The sequence below is a fragment of the Dysidea avara genome, chromosome 4 (genome assembly GCF_963678975.1).
Source record: "Dysidea avara chromosome 4, odDysAvar1.4, whole genome shotgun sequence".
Lineage (NCBI taxonomy): Eukaryota > Metazoa > Porifera > Demospongiae > Dictyoceratida > Dysideidae > Dysidea > Dysidea avara.
In genome coordinates, this window is record NC_089275.1 from 33,443,741 (window position 1) to 33,459,929 (window position 16,189).

Sequence of the window (16,189 nt, forward strand, 5' to 3'; positions counted from 1 at the left end):
CCTTTAAGTATGGTACTGAAGGCACTTTTGGGCTTAGTTATACCTAACCAATACTGCCAAGGTGCCAGGATGGAGTTGTGAAGCTGGTTTTGGGGTGAATTTTCTGGCTAGGAAAACCCAAATCTTCATGATCCCTAATGTACAGTACTACTGTACTGTATGATAGGGGGTATTGGTGTGGCTTCAGAAATGGAGGGTATTGATACTTCTGTTTAATCACCTATGATACTTCTATACTATGCCTCCAACTGTATGTGTATTGCAACTTGGCCATGTTCTGATGAGATTCTATACTATAATTTAATTTAAAAGTTTGCATTGTTATAGTAGTGTTTAAAGTTCGGCGGTATTGGAAAAATTATACCCGGTTTCGATAGTACTAATGTATCACGATATACCGGTATATCACATAAACTGTATAATTCTACACACATACATGATATGCCTGTAATCTGCACACCCACAGGCCTGCATGGTATCACAAGTAACACTGTATAGTGATTAGTGATATAAAAGTTGTAAAAATTATTGTATAATTTAATGACAGTTGTAAAGGTTGTAAGTAAATGACAGTTGTAAAAGTTATAAGTTGATCATGACAGTTGTAAAAAAGTTGTGATGAGTTCTTATAGTAGTTCATGTAGATGATAGGTAGGTATAGTCAACATCTAGTTAAGGTTTCTGTTCAAAAAAACCAACATGTTTACCTTCTCTGGTTTCAAAAGAGTTCGCTTTTTAGAAACTATGTTGCCGGAACAACTAAAGATTCTCTCTGAAGGTGAGCTGCTAGCACACACACTGAGGTACTTCTGTGCCAGTTTAGCCATGGTGGGAAGTACTACCATGTGAACCTTCCACCATTGCAGAGGATCCATTTCAGCATCTAACATTGGTAACTTTAGATAATCTTCGATTTCCTTTTTTATTTTCTGATCTGGAGTTTGAGGAGTACTGGATGATGATTGTAGTTCAACTGTCTCCTTGAGCCAACTTGAGAGTTTACGTTTCTTGATACTAGGGTCAGATACCACAGATGATGACTGGGAACTAGAAGTTGGTTCAGAAACCCCCTCTTGATCTTCAATCATTTCTGTGCCTTCTCTAGCCAAACGATCCTTTACTAAAGCAAGATCAACTTCATTTTCAATGTACACTCCCTTGAATCTTGGATCAAGGTAAGTGCAGACATTCAACAGCTCGTCAACATCATTATCATCGTACTTGTTCAGTAGGTAATCCAAAACCCTTTGTTTAAGTGAGTTGGTTAAATTAGCATCACCTTCACAGACTTTAAGCACTTTAGATTTCAAAACGTGTAATACAGGTTTGATCGAAGACACTGTAACTTTTTGTTCACATGACAACATGTCTGTGAAATCATCTAATTGCCCTAGTGCAGCCTTCATCGACTCCAATACTTCTAGATCCTGCCAAGTTGGAATAAGGTGAGCATTCTTACGATCAACTACTAAAACTTGTCGAATGCAAGCTTCTTGCTCAAGAATACGGTCAATCATTTTGATCAAACTTCCCCAACGAGTAGGACAGTCTGTTACCAAAGAATGCTGGGGCACACCAAGATCATTTTGGGCTTTTGTCAAGTCTCGCTTTTTTTTCCAACTGTGGGAAAATGTAGACACTAGCTTTCTACATAGTCCCAAGCAATGTTGAACTCTGGACTCATCTTTTATAGAATTAACAACAGCCAGGTGTAGGTTGTGGCCAAAGCACGATAATTGTGTCCACATAAGTCTTACAGTTGTGGCACATAGTGTATTGCTGCCATTGTCTGTTGTTATACAAACTTGTCGGCCTACTTCTAACTTCCACTGAGCTAGTGTTTCTGTTAGGACTTCACTGAGATTATCAGCATTGTGGTCTTTAGGAACAAACAGTGTTTGAAGGCATCGACTCTGTAGCGTCCAATCATTCGTTATGAAATGCACGGTATAGCTCAAATATGGTTCCATCGTTGAGCTGGACCACATATCTGTGGTGGAAGAAAAGTAATAGGCACTTTGAACTTCCACAGCTACTGTTTCCCTTGTTTTTTCGTACAGTGCTGGAATTGCTACACTGGAAAAATATTTAGCTGAAGGTATCTCATACTTTGAATCCAGGGTATAAGTGAGACGACGAAACCCTTCTTTCTCGACTGTATAAATCGGAAGCATGTCCTTACTGATGCAGTAAGTTATTGAATCTGTTATTTCTCGCCATCGCCTTGTAGTCCTTTCATACTTTTGTGTTTTGGTAAATAACTCAGGGAGCGTAGCTTGGCTGGCATTGGTAGATGACGAAGATGCGGTGGACGATTCTTTCACTTTCTCCCTTTGGGCTTGTAACACTAGAGTGTACTTCGACGGGTGGTGAGTCCTTAAGTGTGAAAGCAAATTTGATGTATTTCCTCCACTTGCTCGCACATTGCCGTTACACTGGCGACACACCGTCACACCATCGTCAATAATCTTCCCTTCGCTACCTGCACAGAGGCCGAAATAATCCCAAACGGGTGACACAACTTTCTTCTTTGGCACGATTGTACACGACGAGTCGGCCATGTTTGTTCAATAAAAACTGCTGACAATAACTCACGTGATATTATTAAACGCATGCGCGATATTTCGATATTCTAGTAAACACTACCGGTGTGCAACTGATATCGAAATCAAATAAATATACCGGTATACCGTTGAAGCCTAGTAGTGTTCATACTTATACCCCCAGTAGCATGTAAAATTACATATGTAGCCACAACTCATGATCTAATTGCCATCCAAACTTCACACTTATTGTCATGAAAGAAGGGTATTAGAAGAATATTTGAACAAAAACTGAAATATCCTTTTTTTTTAAAAGTAAGATTAAAGGAAAAAGTCACATTTTTGTGGTTTGACCTTTTACTTTGAGTAATTATAATGAATTATAATGAATTATATATCACTTGAAAGAGAATTTAATAAGCATTCCAAAAATCTCCATAGAAAGGTTTTGTGACAATCACTGACAATGTTTTGACTATTTCATTAAACCAATGTACATGTAGTATTTTGTAATAAATTTGGAGTGGTCATATCTTAAAGGGAGATCAATAGAATGGGCCAAATTTTGTTGTGAGAAAGTTTCTTAGTAGAGTCCATATCTATGCCAAATTTCATGAAAATCCAAGGGGGTAGGGATTTTTTTTTGTTGATTTGGTATGGAATGACCCGTATGCAGGATAACAGACTATCATTTTAACTCAAGGACTAGCACTGATTGTTGAGTCTTTGGAATATTTCAGACTTTCATCAATATTCAGATGCTGGCCAACCTCGTAACATCTTTTGCTACTCACAGCTTATCTTAACCTTCATTACAGATTTAGGTTACACCAGTTCAAGTTGGAAGTTCGACACTAGCCATACTGTGTTTTTCTGTGGAAGTTTCAGTGAATACTGGCCTTGATCATGGCTTGGCTTGTTTCCTGTGACTAACATTGAAGTAGAAACTAACAGTAGACTGTCATGGGCTTTCAAAGTGATGAAGAGAAAGTGCCATTGATGAATCACTTCTGAAAACAGCCCCAAATCTACAGTACGAAAGTTATATGAACTGCTAACCTTTGTCCATTCCTTTGTCAGTAGAATTACAACCTTAAACAGACATAACACACTCTTTGTCAACCATGCCACTTCTTTGTACCACAGAATTCGACCATTTTTATTGGTATAACACCCGTCCAATAATTGAAGAATGTGTTTCCAGTAATTGAGCCCATCCGATAAATGGTTGTTTACACTACTTCATTTTTAAATTAATATTTTTAAGTCATATTTATGCACTATGCTGCTTTTAGATTCCGGCCTTCTTCTCGCAGCAGTCACAACCTGAAAATGACATTTTCTGGTATACTTCTATCAATGGCTTAAGGAAAGCAATACAACAAGTCTCCTTGATAGGAATAGATTGGGGCATCTAGCATACACGCAAGAACACCTCAAAATCTACATCCGATACTCCATTTTCTGCCATCCTACTTCTTGCAAGATAATCCTCAACATTGCTGTAGTCATCATTGTAAGTAACAGAGTAATTTCTGCGTCCATCAGGCCTAGTTCCACTCACTAGGAAGCTCTTATGTGCTACAATTATAGCTCTTTGTAATTCTTCATGTTGAGCTTCTGAGCCTGTAGTTAATACCCCGAAGAGGCAATTATCATCACCAACAATTGATCTGAATGAACGTACATCAGGCCAATTTAAAATTATATCTGATCCACCATCTTGTCATTGAAATGGATTTACAAATTGCAATTTGCATGCTTGTAGTCATTCACAGTTGTCATTCTTCATCTACTGCATGGGTAATACCTGTAGTCTGACCACTCACATGGTGGTGCAACAGGTCTTTCAACTACCACAACTTCACAGTCGTAATTGTCAGCTGCAATTTTATGCTTTTTGGCTGAGGGGCTGCCTTTGATGGAATATATGTGCAAGCTTTTGATTCTGTTTGAGTCTTTACATATAACAGATTACGTTTCACTGGCTGCTTCTTTCTAACTGGTAGTTCATACGGCAGAGGGTCTTTCCTAAATGAAGAATGCAATCTATAAATTTGTCAAGACAGCTTTGGTTTACAAAAATTGATTTCAGATCAAAGGCTGTAGGTGAAGTCCTTCCAGAGTGCATACCCTAGACATGGCATTCCAGCACAGAATACACTGTCTGACAAATCGACAATTCCACAGTCAAAGGACAACCCCTGACACTTGTGAATTGTCACAGTATTTGCAAGAGTAATAAGAAACTGTTTGTGATATACAAAAGAGCTTTTCAATAACATGAACTTGCCTCTCACCATTATAGATATCTTCTTGTCAACAGATACTGGACGACCGTTAGGTCGAACAGTAGCAGCCTTTTTCTACAATCTATCTCTACAAGGCTTCAAACATTCCAATAACCCACACGTAAAAATCTTAGGCAGTTAAGACTGCCAGGGTGCTTTGCCATTGCAACACAGTTTCTGAAGCAAATTTGTGATGGAAATACTAAGGGCTCGCAACACCACTGAAAATGTACTCTAATAAATAACACATTAAAAACCACCCCCTAAATTAGTACAGAGCTAATTTGCAAAGTGACATCTCTATACAGCAGCTGTTCAGTGCCATGATCAAGATTGCTTTGATGTCACTATTGTAAGATTTGCTTAATCACAACTGGTGACTATCACACAGGTTTGGGCTTTCTAGCTGAATAATATTATCCAGAAACAAGCTTCACTTTTCCTTCATGACAACTTGGCAGTACTAGTTAGGCATGACCAAGCCCCAAAATGTCTTCAGACTGACCCCAAACCTTTTCAACAAGTTTGTGTGAAATCAAAAAAAAAAATTTGGCTGAATTTTCTACTAATTGCCTGCCTGCCTGACTGCCTGCCTGATGCCTCCAGCCAAGCACAATGGATAAGACTACGCTTTCCTCTGAACAGCTTCAATGAGTTGTAATGAGTTGTATGCATGTCATTTGACAGTGTGGTACCCAAATAGTACATGTGTATTCTAAATTTTATGGGCTTGATTTCTTCCTTGTTTGACATTGCTTCATCCCGAGATGTGCTTTTTCACCGTATGTACAATATACTTACCTTTGTGTCACAGTTCTTTCGCTGACAATGGAAGGCGTCGATTCCATATTGCTTTCTTGTGACTGAGTTGACTAGCTATCATTCTAAATGCCCATATTTTCTGTAGTGAATGGATTGATTGCAGAGACACTTCTTGTATTGTTCTTCATTTCTAATGCTGTGTAACAGGTGCAACATATGTAGCTGAAAACAAAGCATAATGGTCACTTCATAATTCAGTAATAGTCCAGTCATTTTATGGTTTAACCTTTAACTAATTGCAGCAAAGTATTTTTAACAGTACAAGTGTATTGATCACTCATGGTTTTAAGCATTCCAAACTCTCAGGTGTTAGGAGAACCATGGTCTAAAATATTGACAAATAACCCATCCTTCTTTTGCCGTTTGTTTATAATCATCACATCATAGACAATACTTTCTTTCCATGTACTGACTGAGGCAATGCTTCCTATCCTACTGGAAATCAACTTGTTGTACAGTTTTGAAAACATTGGTGATCCAGTAACTGGTCAAAGATGCAAAATGTCACCAACAAATAACATATTTATTGACCTAAAATACTCATTACCTGAACCCTGGGGATGAAACTCTCCATACCGCTCAGTGGGAACAATGTTGGAAAACATTTAATGTCAAGGTATTTCTAATGATTGTCCAGAGGTCACGGACATTCAGCTATTTGTAGTGCTCAGTATATATCTGTACCAGTTGGCATAATTTATATTGATCCATTTTCCAAATGGTGTAAGACTGTAATCTGTGAACATCATCAGGTGATGCTCTGTATAAATACGGCTAGGATTATTGGCAATACTTACAACTTTGATAGTTTTCTTAACAGCTTCATACACACTACTTTCATTCAAGGTTCTGTACACCCAGTTTGTGTTGTGCAAACTTGTCATTGCATGCCTCACATTATCCACATCCACTATACCCTGCCACACAACCTTGTTTTTGGTAGGGTGACCATGTAGAGCTCTCTGGGTCTGGGAATGCGGATACGATGTCACTAGAGGAATACTGAGCCCTAAACCCTGCTTCATCCAGCCTATCAAGAGTGTTTTGTAAAGACAAAGGTAAAAAAAGGATTGTTCCTTTCATAGCCTTCATGCGATTATAAATGGAATGCTTGTATAGTTACCCAATTGCACTACCGTTTGGGAGCACTGGGCTAGCTGAATAAACTAATACATTAAGATTAGTCAGTTTCAAGCGCCGGCTCAGTGTACAAACCATTCAGTACACATCATGCAGGAATATTGCCAGCATTCAAAAACTGGCCGACAATCTTTGCAGCTGTATAATTCATTTGTGGACACATCAGGGGCTCTATCATGCAAATAATAATTTTACAAGTATAAGAAAAATTTGGAATTTTAAATTAGATTAAGGACAGGGTAAAATGCTGCAATAAAAAGTAGTGAAACAAGCTGGATCGGAGTAGTACATAATGTCTAAATAATATAAAACAATAAGAAGTGAATATCCCTACTGTGCTACACTCAATGTACAGTAGGGATATTCACTTCTTATTGTTTTACAGTATTTGGACATTACGTACTACTCCGATTCAGCTTGTTTCACTACTTTTTATTGCAGCATTTTACACTGTCCCTAATCTAATTTAAAATTCCAATTTTTTCTTATTTACTTGTTTGTGAAGTTTTTCTGCAAGCTTGTGACCACTAAATATCTATTGAGTCACTCACAGCACTATTATACTAGATTATGACTCATACAATGACAAATTATCAGTGGGCATGGCTCTACATAAGCCTGCAGACAATAATTGACGTGGATTCGTGCATACCTACACACTGATGAATGGACGTGGCTACCATAAGTCTGCAAACTGAAATTTATGCAAGTGGGTGTGGCTCACAAAAGAAACAGAGCTATGCTATGATGTGTAGTAACACGTCCACATTTAATTTAGCAGACCTGAATAATCTGTAAAGCAGGACCTGGATGACCCGACTGGGTTTAACATTGTTACTAAATAAACTATAATTATTTATTGACTTACACATTGCTATATAGTTCGCTGTGAGTTGCTCTCTCTGATCGATATCAACAGCGAGTCACGTATGTGTGTGTTTTTGGTGCAACCGGCGACCACGTGTATTCGAATAGTTTGAATATACACTGGTTGGAAGCCATACTGTAGTCTATTAACACTCAGCGATAGATTAACTGATGGCCATGGTAAAGAAGGATAAATAGTGCACGCATTGTATGCTTATCAATATAGCAAAGGTTTTTCTTAAACAAACTAGAAACGTTTCTGTAAAAAAATTAGGGCTGTAGTTGTAGCCACTTTTCTGCTACGCTTGACTGAAGGTGTCAGGCAGGCAGGCAGGCAGGCAGGCAGTCAGGCAGGCAGGCAGGCAGGCAGGCAGGCAGGCAGGCAGGCAGGCAGGCAGGCAGGCAGGCAGGCAGGCAGGCAGGCAGGCAGGCAGGCAGGCAGGCAGGCAGGCAGGCAGGCAGGCAGGCAGGCAGGCAGGCAGGCAGGCAGGCAGGCAGGCAGGCAGGCAGGCAGGCAGGCAGGCAGGCAGGCAGGCAGGCAGGCAGGCAGGCAGGCAGGCAGGCAGGCAGGCAGGCAGGCAGGCAGGCAGGCAGGCAGGCAGGTAGGCAGGCAGGCAGGCAGGCAGGCAGGCAGTAGAAAATTCTGTTGAATATTTTTTTTTTCTAAATTCTGTAGCAACTTGATGCAAACGTTTCAGGTCGATCTGAAGACACTTTTGGGCTTGGTTTTACCCTACCAATACTGTCATGTCGTTGTGAAGAAAAATTGTGGCAGGTGTTTGGATTATATATCACGGATCTCCCTCACACCTTCGATGTACTTAATATACAGTACTATTGTACTGTATGATAACTGTACCAAAGTGGAGCTTTTGAATTTTTCTGTTATAAAATTAAAGCTAGTGAGTACTTTCTGTAACAGCAGCTAATCACAACTGCAGTAAGTAATTTCTGGGTCTTCTTTCAGTTTATCATAAATAATTGCTTCAAATTTCACCTCTAAATGTGACTCAGAGTTGGACAAAGATTCTGCTCTTGTAGTTGCCGATTCTTCATTGCCTAACAACTCTGAAAGTTCTATTCAAGATTTGTAAAATATACGTAACTGATGTTTTCTATGCAAGTACACAGAAAAATTTGGAATTTTCAACTAGAGTTGGGACCATAACACATCGATAAAAAGTACTGAAACAAGCTGGAGTAATGCACAATATTAATTCACAGTGAAACAATAAGTGTTATATCCCTACTGTGCATTTCCATTATGGTATCTTGAGCACAGTAGGGACTTAACACTTCTTATTGTTTTACTGTGAATTAATATTGTACACTACTCCAGCTTGTTTCAGTACTTCTATTGATGTGTTATGGTCCCTATTCTAGTTGAAAAATCCAAATTTTTCTGTGTACTTGTTTGTTAATTTTTTTTTTGTAAATAATAATTATGACTGGTGAACCCATGCATACCGCATCTGAAATGGCTCCGCGCGCCCCAATTATCATCTGAAAAAGTGAAGTATCCATTACGCTTCATTGTCAGTTATGTTCAACCCATTACGCAGCATTTTGAATCAAGAACTGTTCGAATAGCACCTCTGCAATCCACGCATACTGAAAGAAAGAAATGGTGCTGCACACCCCAGTTACATCAAATATCGTCTGAAAAGTGAAGTATCCATTACGCTTCGTTGTTGGCTATGTTCAACCTGTTAGACAGCAGTGTGAATCAAGAACTGTTTGAAAAGCACCTGTGATATCAAAATAGCCACTATGACAAGTATGGACGATTTCCATTACGAAGGGAAGCCATCACGTACTATCGCCAAATCGACGCTTTTCGTTTTCAGCAAAGATGAATGGGACACAAAGGAGGATACTGGTAAATCCATGAAGAAAGCAGTGTACGTATTGCGGTATGCCAAAAGGCACCTGTTGGGCCGAAGCGACGTCAAACAGTGAAAAAATCAAGCCCGTAGCCTTAGCCGTTATTGAGTTATGCTTGTCTGAAGGCATCAGTCAGTCAGTTACTTATTTACTCAGTCAGTAGAAAATTCCGTTAAATGTCTTATTATTAAAATTCCATAGCAACTTGTTGAAAGCATTTCGAGTCGGTCTGAAAGCTTCTTTGGGCTTAGTTTCACCTAACCAATACTGCCTGATCATCATTAGGGGAAATTGAGGCTGTTTTTTTTTTGGTGATATTATTTCGTGGGCCATGCCTACTCCTTTGTTGTCCCTACTATACACTACAATAGTAGTGTATGATATAATTATCATTTTTAAAATCACTGATGATTTGTCTGTCTTCACTGCCAAATGTCCTACAAGTCAGATCACATTTCTATGTTTTTGATGGCTTTTCATCTTCTGCATTGATATAACACCTACCATCTCTGTCAACCACAATCAAGATTTCACCCATTGAGTACTCATTTTTGACAATAGGCAGTCACCAGGCATTTGTTTTTCTTATCAATTACAGTAACCTTTTTCAAAACAGGACATATGTATGATGTTTTGTGAAAATAAGGCTCACTGGATATAGTATGTGAACTTTCCTCAAATGCCTCCTCGCTGAATGTTTACTGACCGATACATCTGACAGTTTTCAGTAGCTCTTCTACCAACTTTCTCCACAAAGCAAGATTATCTCTCACAACTTTCTTAGCAACAATGTGACAAGCAGATCTTCATCTGTTAGATACGAGTGCCAGATTTCTGTAACTGTCTTCTCTCTGTCCATTTCCTTATTATAAATTTCGTTTAAAACTTCATCAACATACTTTTTGATCTCGGAGTTGCTACGTAGGTGGCTTCAAAGAATACCTTCATAAAAATACAAATAATTAAGTGAACATACACATAGCATAGGCAGATGATCTAGGTCCCTCTAGGAGGCACTGTCAGTGGGTTGAGGAGAAGAGGGGAGGGAGGGGCACAATCAAACAGTATTTATTCCACAAAGAGGAGAATGATTAGCAGAATAAAAGACTATTTATTCCACAAACAGAAAATAATTAGCAATATAATGGAGTATTTATTCCACAAGAGGAGAATAATTGAACTCTATTACACAAGTTATATTCATTTGCATAACTTCGTCCTTTTTATAATTTGCTTTAGATCATGTGGAACTGTCAGTGCAACTCTTCCTTGGGTCCTTCATTTAACTGTCATGGCTTCATGCTGCACTGTCAGCACGATTCTTCTCTAACTCTTCTTGATATTTCACCTTCTTTTTGTCAGCTATCATCAATTTGTTTTCTGCATAGTATATTTTGTTGTAGCTTTTTTCTTCACTCCTTTCAAAGGCATGATAAACAAAAAGCTAAACTGGTAAGACTATAAAGCAACTACATAGCTTTATTAAATGCTATAGATAACGACTCCTTGACTACATGCTTAATTAATTCGCATGCAAAGTGAAGTATTAAGACAGAAATCATGTGTTAAGGCAGCAATGCATGCTGCAACTATCAATTATTCTTTGAGAAGAACAAGGCTGAAGGTAAATGAATTGTGCAAATTAACAGCACAGTGCACTGGACAAAATGTAATGAGAACAAAAGAATTGTGAATCGGCCGTCATTATCTTGGCTATCTGTAGCTGTACACTTACTGCTACTGGGTCTTATGGCAGGCAGGCAGGCAGGCAGGCAGGCAGGCAGGCAGGCAGGCAGGCAGGCAGGCAGGCAGGCAGGCAGGCAGGCAGGCAGGCAGGCAGGCAGGCAGGCAGGCAGGCAGGCAGGCAGGCAGGCAGGCAGGCAGGCAGGCAGGCAGGCAGGCAGGCAGGCAGGCAGGCAGGCAAGCAGGTAGATGAATTGCTGGTGAATTTAGTGATTTTTAATACTCACTGTACGTGACATAATTGATTTCACTTCATTTGAAGGTACAATATCATTACATTAATACTAATGCATTCCAGGTGGTAAAATTTATTGTAAGGCTGTTTTTTTCTTGTTGCTGTGTGAAAAATTATAAAGCCGTGTGATTTCTTACCAAGCTATACTTATACTACTGTACTTAATGGTAGTAACAAAGGAGTGGACAGCCAAAGCTTCAACCTTCTGTGATAAAAAGTATTGAAATTATAGTGAAAAACAGTTGGAATAGGAATTCGATTTGTACAGCAACAATACGGCAAATAAATTATAGGTGCTAATTTAATCGATCATCATTGACAACTGAAACAAGCTATGATGATTGGGTTTGGTTCAGTCAGTTCACCATGAAGTGAAAAATCGACTAAGGTATAGTGTTTTCCCTGTATATCTCCATGCGGACAAAGACAAAGGCGATTCCAATAATGAAATGATGATGGTAAACTTTATTTCTACCACATCGTAAATAAGCATCCATAACTCATGCCCCTTAAGCTGCACGAACACAAAACAAATATTTGCTTACTCCCCATGAAATAGTGATTTTGATGGTGTGTAGGTATTATTGATTTGAACTACGCTTCAGTGCATATCGTGTGATTAAAATTAATGTGAGTAAACTTTTATGCACATAACACACATTTTCTTTACCCAGTTTTAATTTAAAAAAAAAGAAGATTTTTGTAAAAATGGTCGGTTTTCACTGAGCGGGTTACAAATTTGACATAAAAAGATTAACTTAAGTGGTGATATCCTATACCCAAGTGCAAATTGTGATGTATAGTCACTGCTTATAAGTATGAAAGCTTGCATATGAAACACTATTATACTCAGTAGTACCTTTGTATGTACAGTATGTAGATGGAATGCATTTGTAGGATCCTTAGTGTTGTATGCTCCAATGTCTGTTTTATTAGATAGTATTTTGGTTATTGAATAAGCATGTATGTGTAAACAAACAACGACATTTAAACCTTTTATAGGTAATACATATGCCAGTTATGTATGTACTTACCTCTCCTATTAGGAAATGTAGCTGCAGGCATTTTAGGCTATGCACATACAGTACATGTAAAGATTACGTACAATATCAACATATTTGTGTACAATACATACGCATAATTAATATATGCCAAACCCTGCAACTCCAATGAAACTTTATAAGTTGTTATGTACACTAATGCATTATTTATCAATAGCCATACAGTACATATGTGTCAAATAAAATTAATGTAGCCATAGCTGTAATACGGTTGTAGTACAAAATTTTTACAATATTACTACAGTACGGGAGTAGCCATAGTATGCAGTAATATGCTTCATACTACAGCTTGGTTTTGTGCCTAACTACAAATATATTATGGTGTATACATTTTGTCTCTATACCTATTCTTTATAGTTATGTACTGAGACAACATTTTATTACCTTGTCCATTATGTAGAAAGACTGAGAAGCTGACTATCTGCAGGCAGCTATACATGCATAGCCGGTGGCAGTATAGACAAGTGCCATGGTTTTAGGACTCTACAGAGAGGCAACTCCTCACAGTTTCAGTTCAGGATGCCTAGCTCTCCTGTGTTGATAGTTAGTGTTCAGCGTTTTATACATACATGCAGCATTGCAGCCTTTTACATGTCAGATTGGTCAGTGAAGGGATTGGGGCATTAACTATCCTCTACAAAAGTGTGATGAAAGTGAATCACAGTACTGGGGACATTAGCAATAAATGTCTTTTTTCACTATTTTGCTGTAACCATCATGCAGGGTACAAAATAAGGAAAAATAAGTGCTAGGACATGTGGCCAAATATTTTTCAAAATAATTGGCCATTTTCAGAAGTATTGGCCTTTTATAAGAGTAATAAAGTAACCCATTATTAACCCATCATTAAAAATTTAACACCAAGTAATGAGTTGACAAAACTGTAGTTATCAAATTTAGTGACCAAGAAACACCAAAAAGTACATTATTTTTTGTAGCTGCATCAAGAAAAGGTACGTGGACTAAATGGTTATTTTGGTATTATATAGTTAAGCCCATTTTGGCCATAAACATGTAGATTGTAACAAGAATAATGGAGACAGCTGAAGTACCATGCATGTTTCAGTGTGGTGAGCCTTGTAATCCACCCACAGATGCCATTGGTTCCATTGAGAGGTGGGAGAGTATCAGGAAAAAGGCTCTCCTCTGGAAAGGTCTTGACAAGTTTGGAAGTGTTCATGAATGCATAGATTGGGTGAAAGGTCCAGTAGGACACTTTATTCATGATTCCTGCAGATTGACACTTAGCAATACCAAAAGGCTAGAACAGGCTCAAAAGAGACAGAAGAATTGTGAGGTGGATGAATTGCTAGTCGCAGTCTTCATCCATAGCTGAGGTTAGTTCCCATGACGAAGCTCCAGCTGCCAAGAGGCTGCGACCAAGTTTAGGGCTGATTCATGACAAAAACAAATGTGTTTGGTGTTGCAAACCAGAATCAGCAAAGCATCCAGAGTCAAAGCTTTAGTTGATTTCACATGACTATGCATCAAGAGCCACACAGTGGCCCTTGAAGATTAGAAAATGCATGACAGAATCAACTGACTGATTGATTCTGCAGCTGATCAGCCCTATGCTCTTGAAATCAGGTATCATCACAAATGCTGGCTGATGTATGTTCGGAAATTCCAGAAAAAGAGTGAAGATGATAAGCTTCTGCAAATGTACAACATCGTGAGGTTCAGACTATGTTTTTTGACCACACTCGAAAGGTAATCTTTGAAGAGCATGAGTACTGTCAAAAATGAGGAGTACTCATGCTCCTCAAAGATTATCTTTCGAGTGTGGTCAAAAAACATAGTCTGAACCTCACGATAAGTAATGTTCTGCATTTGTGGAAGCTTATCATCTTCACTCATTTTCTGGAATTTCCGAACATACTTCAGCCAGCATTTGTGATGATACCTGATTTCAACAGCATAGAGCTGATCAGCAGCAGAATCAATCAGACAGTTGATTCTGTCATGCATTTTCTGATCTTCAAGGGCCACTGTGTGGCTCTTGAAAGCAGCCCATGCATAGTCATATGAAATCAACTAAAGCTTTGACTCTGGATGCTCTGCTGATTCTGGTTTGCAACACCAAATACATTTGTTTTTGTCATGAATTAGCCCTAAACTTGATTGCAGCCACTTGGCAGCTGGAGCTTCGTCTTGGGAACTAACCTCATCTATGGATGAAGACTGCGATTGGCATTCATCCACCTCATGATTCTTCTGTCTCTTTTGAGCCTGTTCTAGTTTCTTGGTATTGCTAAGTGTCAATCTGCAGGAATCATGAATAAAGTGTTCAACTAGACCTTTCACCCAATCTATGCATTCATGAACACTTCCAAACTTGTCAAGACCTTTCCAGAGAAGAGCCTTTTGCCTGATACTCTCCCACCTCCCAATGGAACCAATGGCATCCGTGGGTGGATTACAAGGCTCACCACACTGAAGCATGCATAGTACTTCAGCTGTCTCCATTATTCTTGTTACAATCTACATGTTTATGGCCAAAATGGGCTTAACTATATAATACCAAAATAACCATTTAGTCCACGTACCTTTTCTTGATGCAGCTGCAAAAAATAATGTGCTTTTGGTGTTTCTTTGTCACTAAATTTGATCAATCAGAGGGCTAGGAGTATAACAGTTAGTACCGCAAATTCTTGTATTATAAAAGGTGACTTACCCAAATTGACAATTTAAACTGACTGAACTAGTGGCTCAAAAATCTCTGTATTTAAACTAAATCTCAGTATTCCTGCATGATCATGCACATACTGCTACTTCATCAAATGTACAAGTTTCATTTTGCCTTATACAAGTTTCTACATGTATATACTGAAGAACTTTACCTCGATTTTATGCTTTTTTGCTCTTCCAATTGAAACTATTATTGATTATTGTGCCTAATAAAGGCCATAGCATGAAACTGATGCCAGAATTGGAATCCTTGAGGTTTATTTATCCTAAACAGTGTCTTTGTGCACTATTGTATGCAGCATACCCCAATTTTAGGTTGCGCTAGCAGCAATTTTAATTTTCACGCCATTGCAAAAAATGCCGGGATATTTGGGAGGGACCTGGGAGCTAAAATTTCAATAAATGACCCCAACAAGTGAAATCAATCATCAAAACATGTTAGCCAAAGAGTGGTCACGGAACTGCTATTTTTAACTATACTATACAGTGACTAGTTAGGGGAAAAATATTTAGTCTCTATTTAGGTTGTTTTGGGTGGGTAATAAATCTCATATACTCCACCTTCTTGTTTTCTAATATACTCCACGCCTTCAGGCACAATATAAAATATGCTCAAAATCTAGGTTTATCCAATCGCTATGCATTGTTCACGTGTAGTGATTTAATGAGCGCTATTATTTTGTCAAGTGAGGATGCATAGTTGCCATGGCACTAGTATTATCGCAAGAAAACCAGCCACTCTTGCCAAGCCTACAGCAGAAACAGCCGTGAATGAGGTAAGTAATCTGAGTGTAATGTGAAATAGAGTCTAAAGCAGTTATACGGACACAATGTGGAGTCTATGAAATTTATAAACCCTCAGGCCCTTAGTAGTGCCCTTGCTTCGCTCGTACGCTACAGCCCAAGTCTTCGGGT

At 38.6% G+C, this 16,189-nt stretch overlaps 2 protein-coding genes across 4 annotated transcripts in view; one reads left to right on the forward strand and one right to left on the reverse strand.

The window, feature by feature from the left end:
• Nucleotides 1-16,189, forward strand: part of LOC136254748 (uncharacterized) — a 304,047-nt gene that overhangs the window by 252,039 nt on the left and 35,819 nt on the right. The gene's annotated exons all lie outside the window — the stretch shown is intronic.
• Nucleotides 1-16,189, reverse strand: part of LOC136254738 (uncharacterized) — a 100,980-nt gene that overhangs the window by 29,667 nt on the left and 55,124 nt on the right. For both annotated transcript variants that reach the window (XM_066047477.1, XM_066047476.1), the window contains one exon: nucleotides 12,560-12,596. In XM_066047477.1, the coding sequence (XP_065903549.1) occupies nucleotides 12,560-12,596 (37 nt within the window). The remainder of the gene's footprint in view (nucleotides 1-12,559; nucleotides 12,597-16,189) is intronic.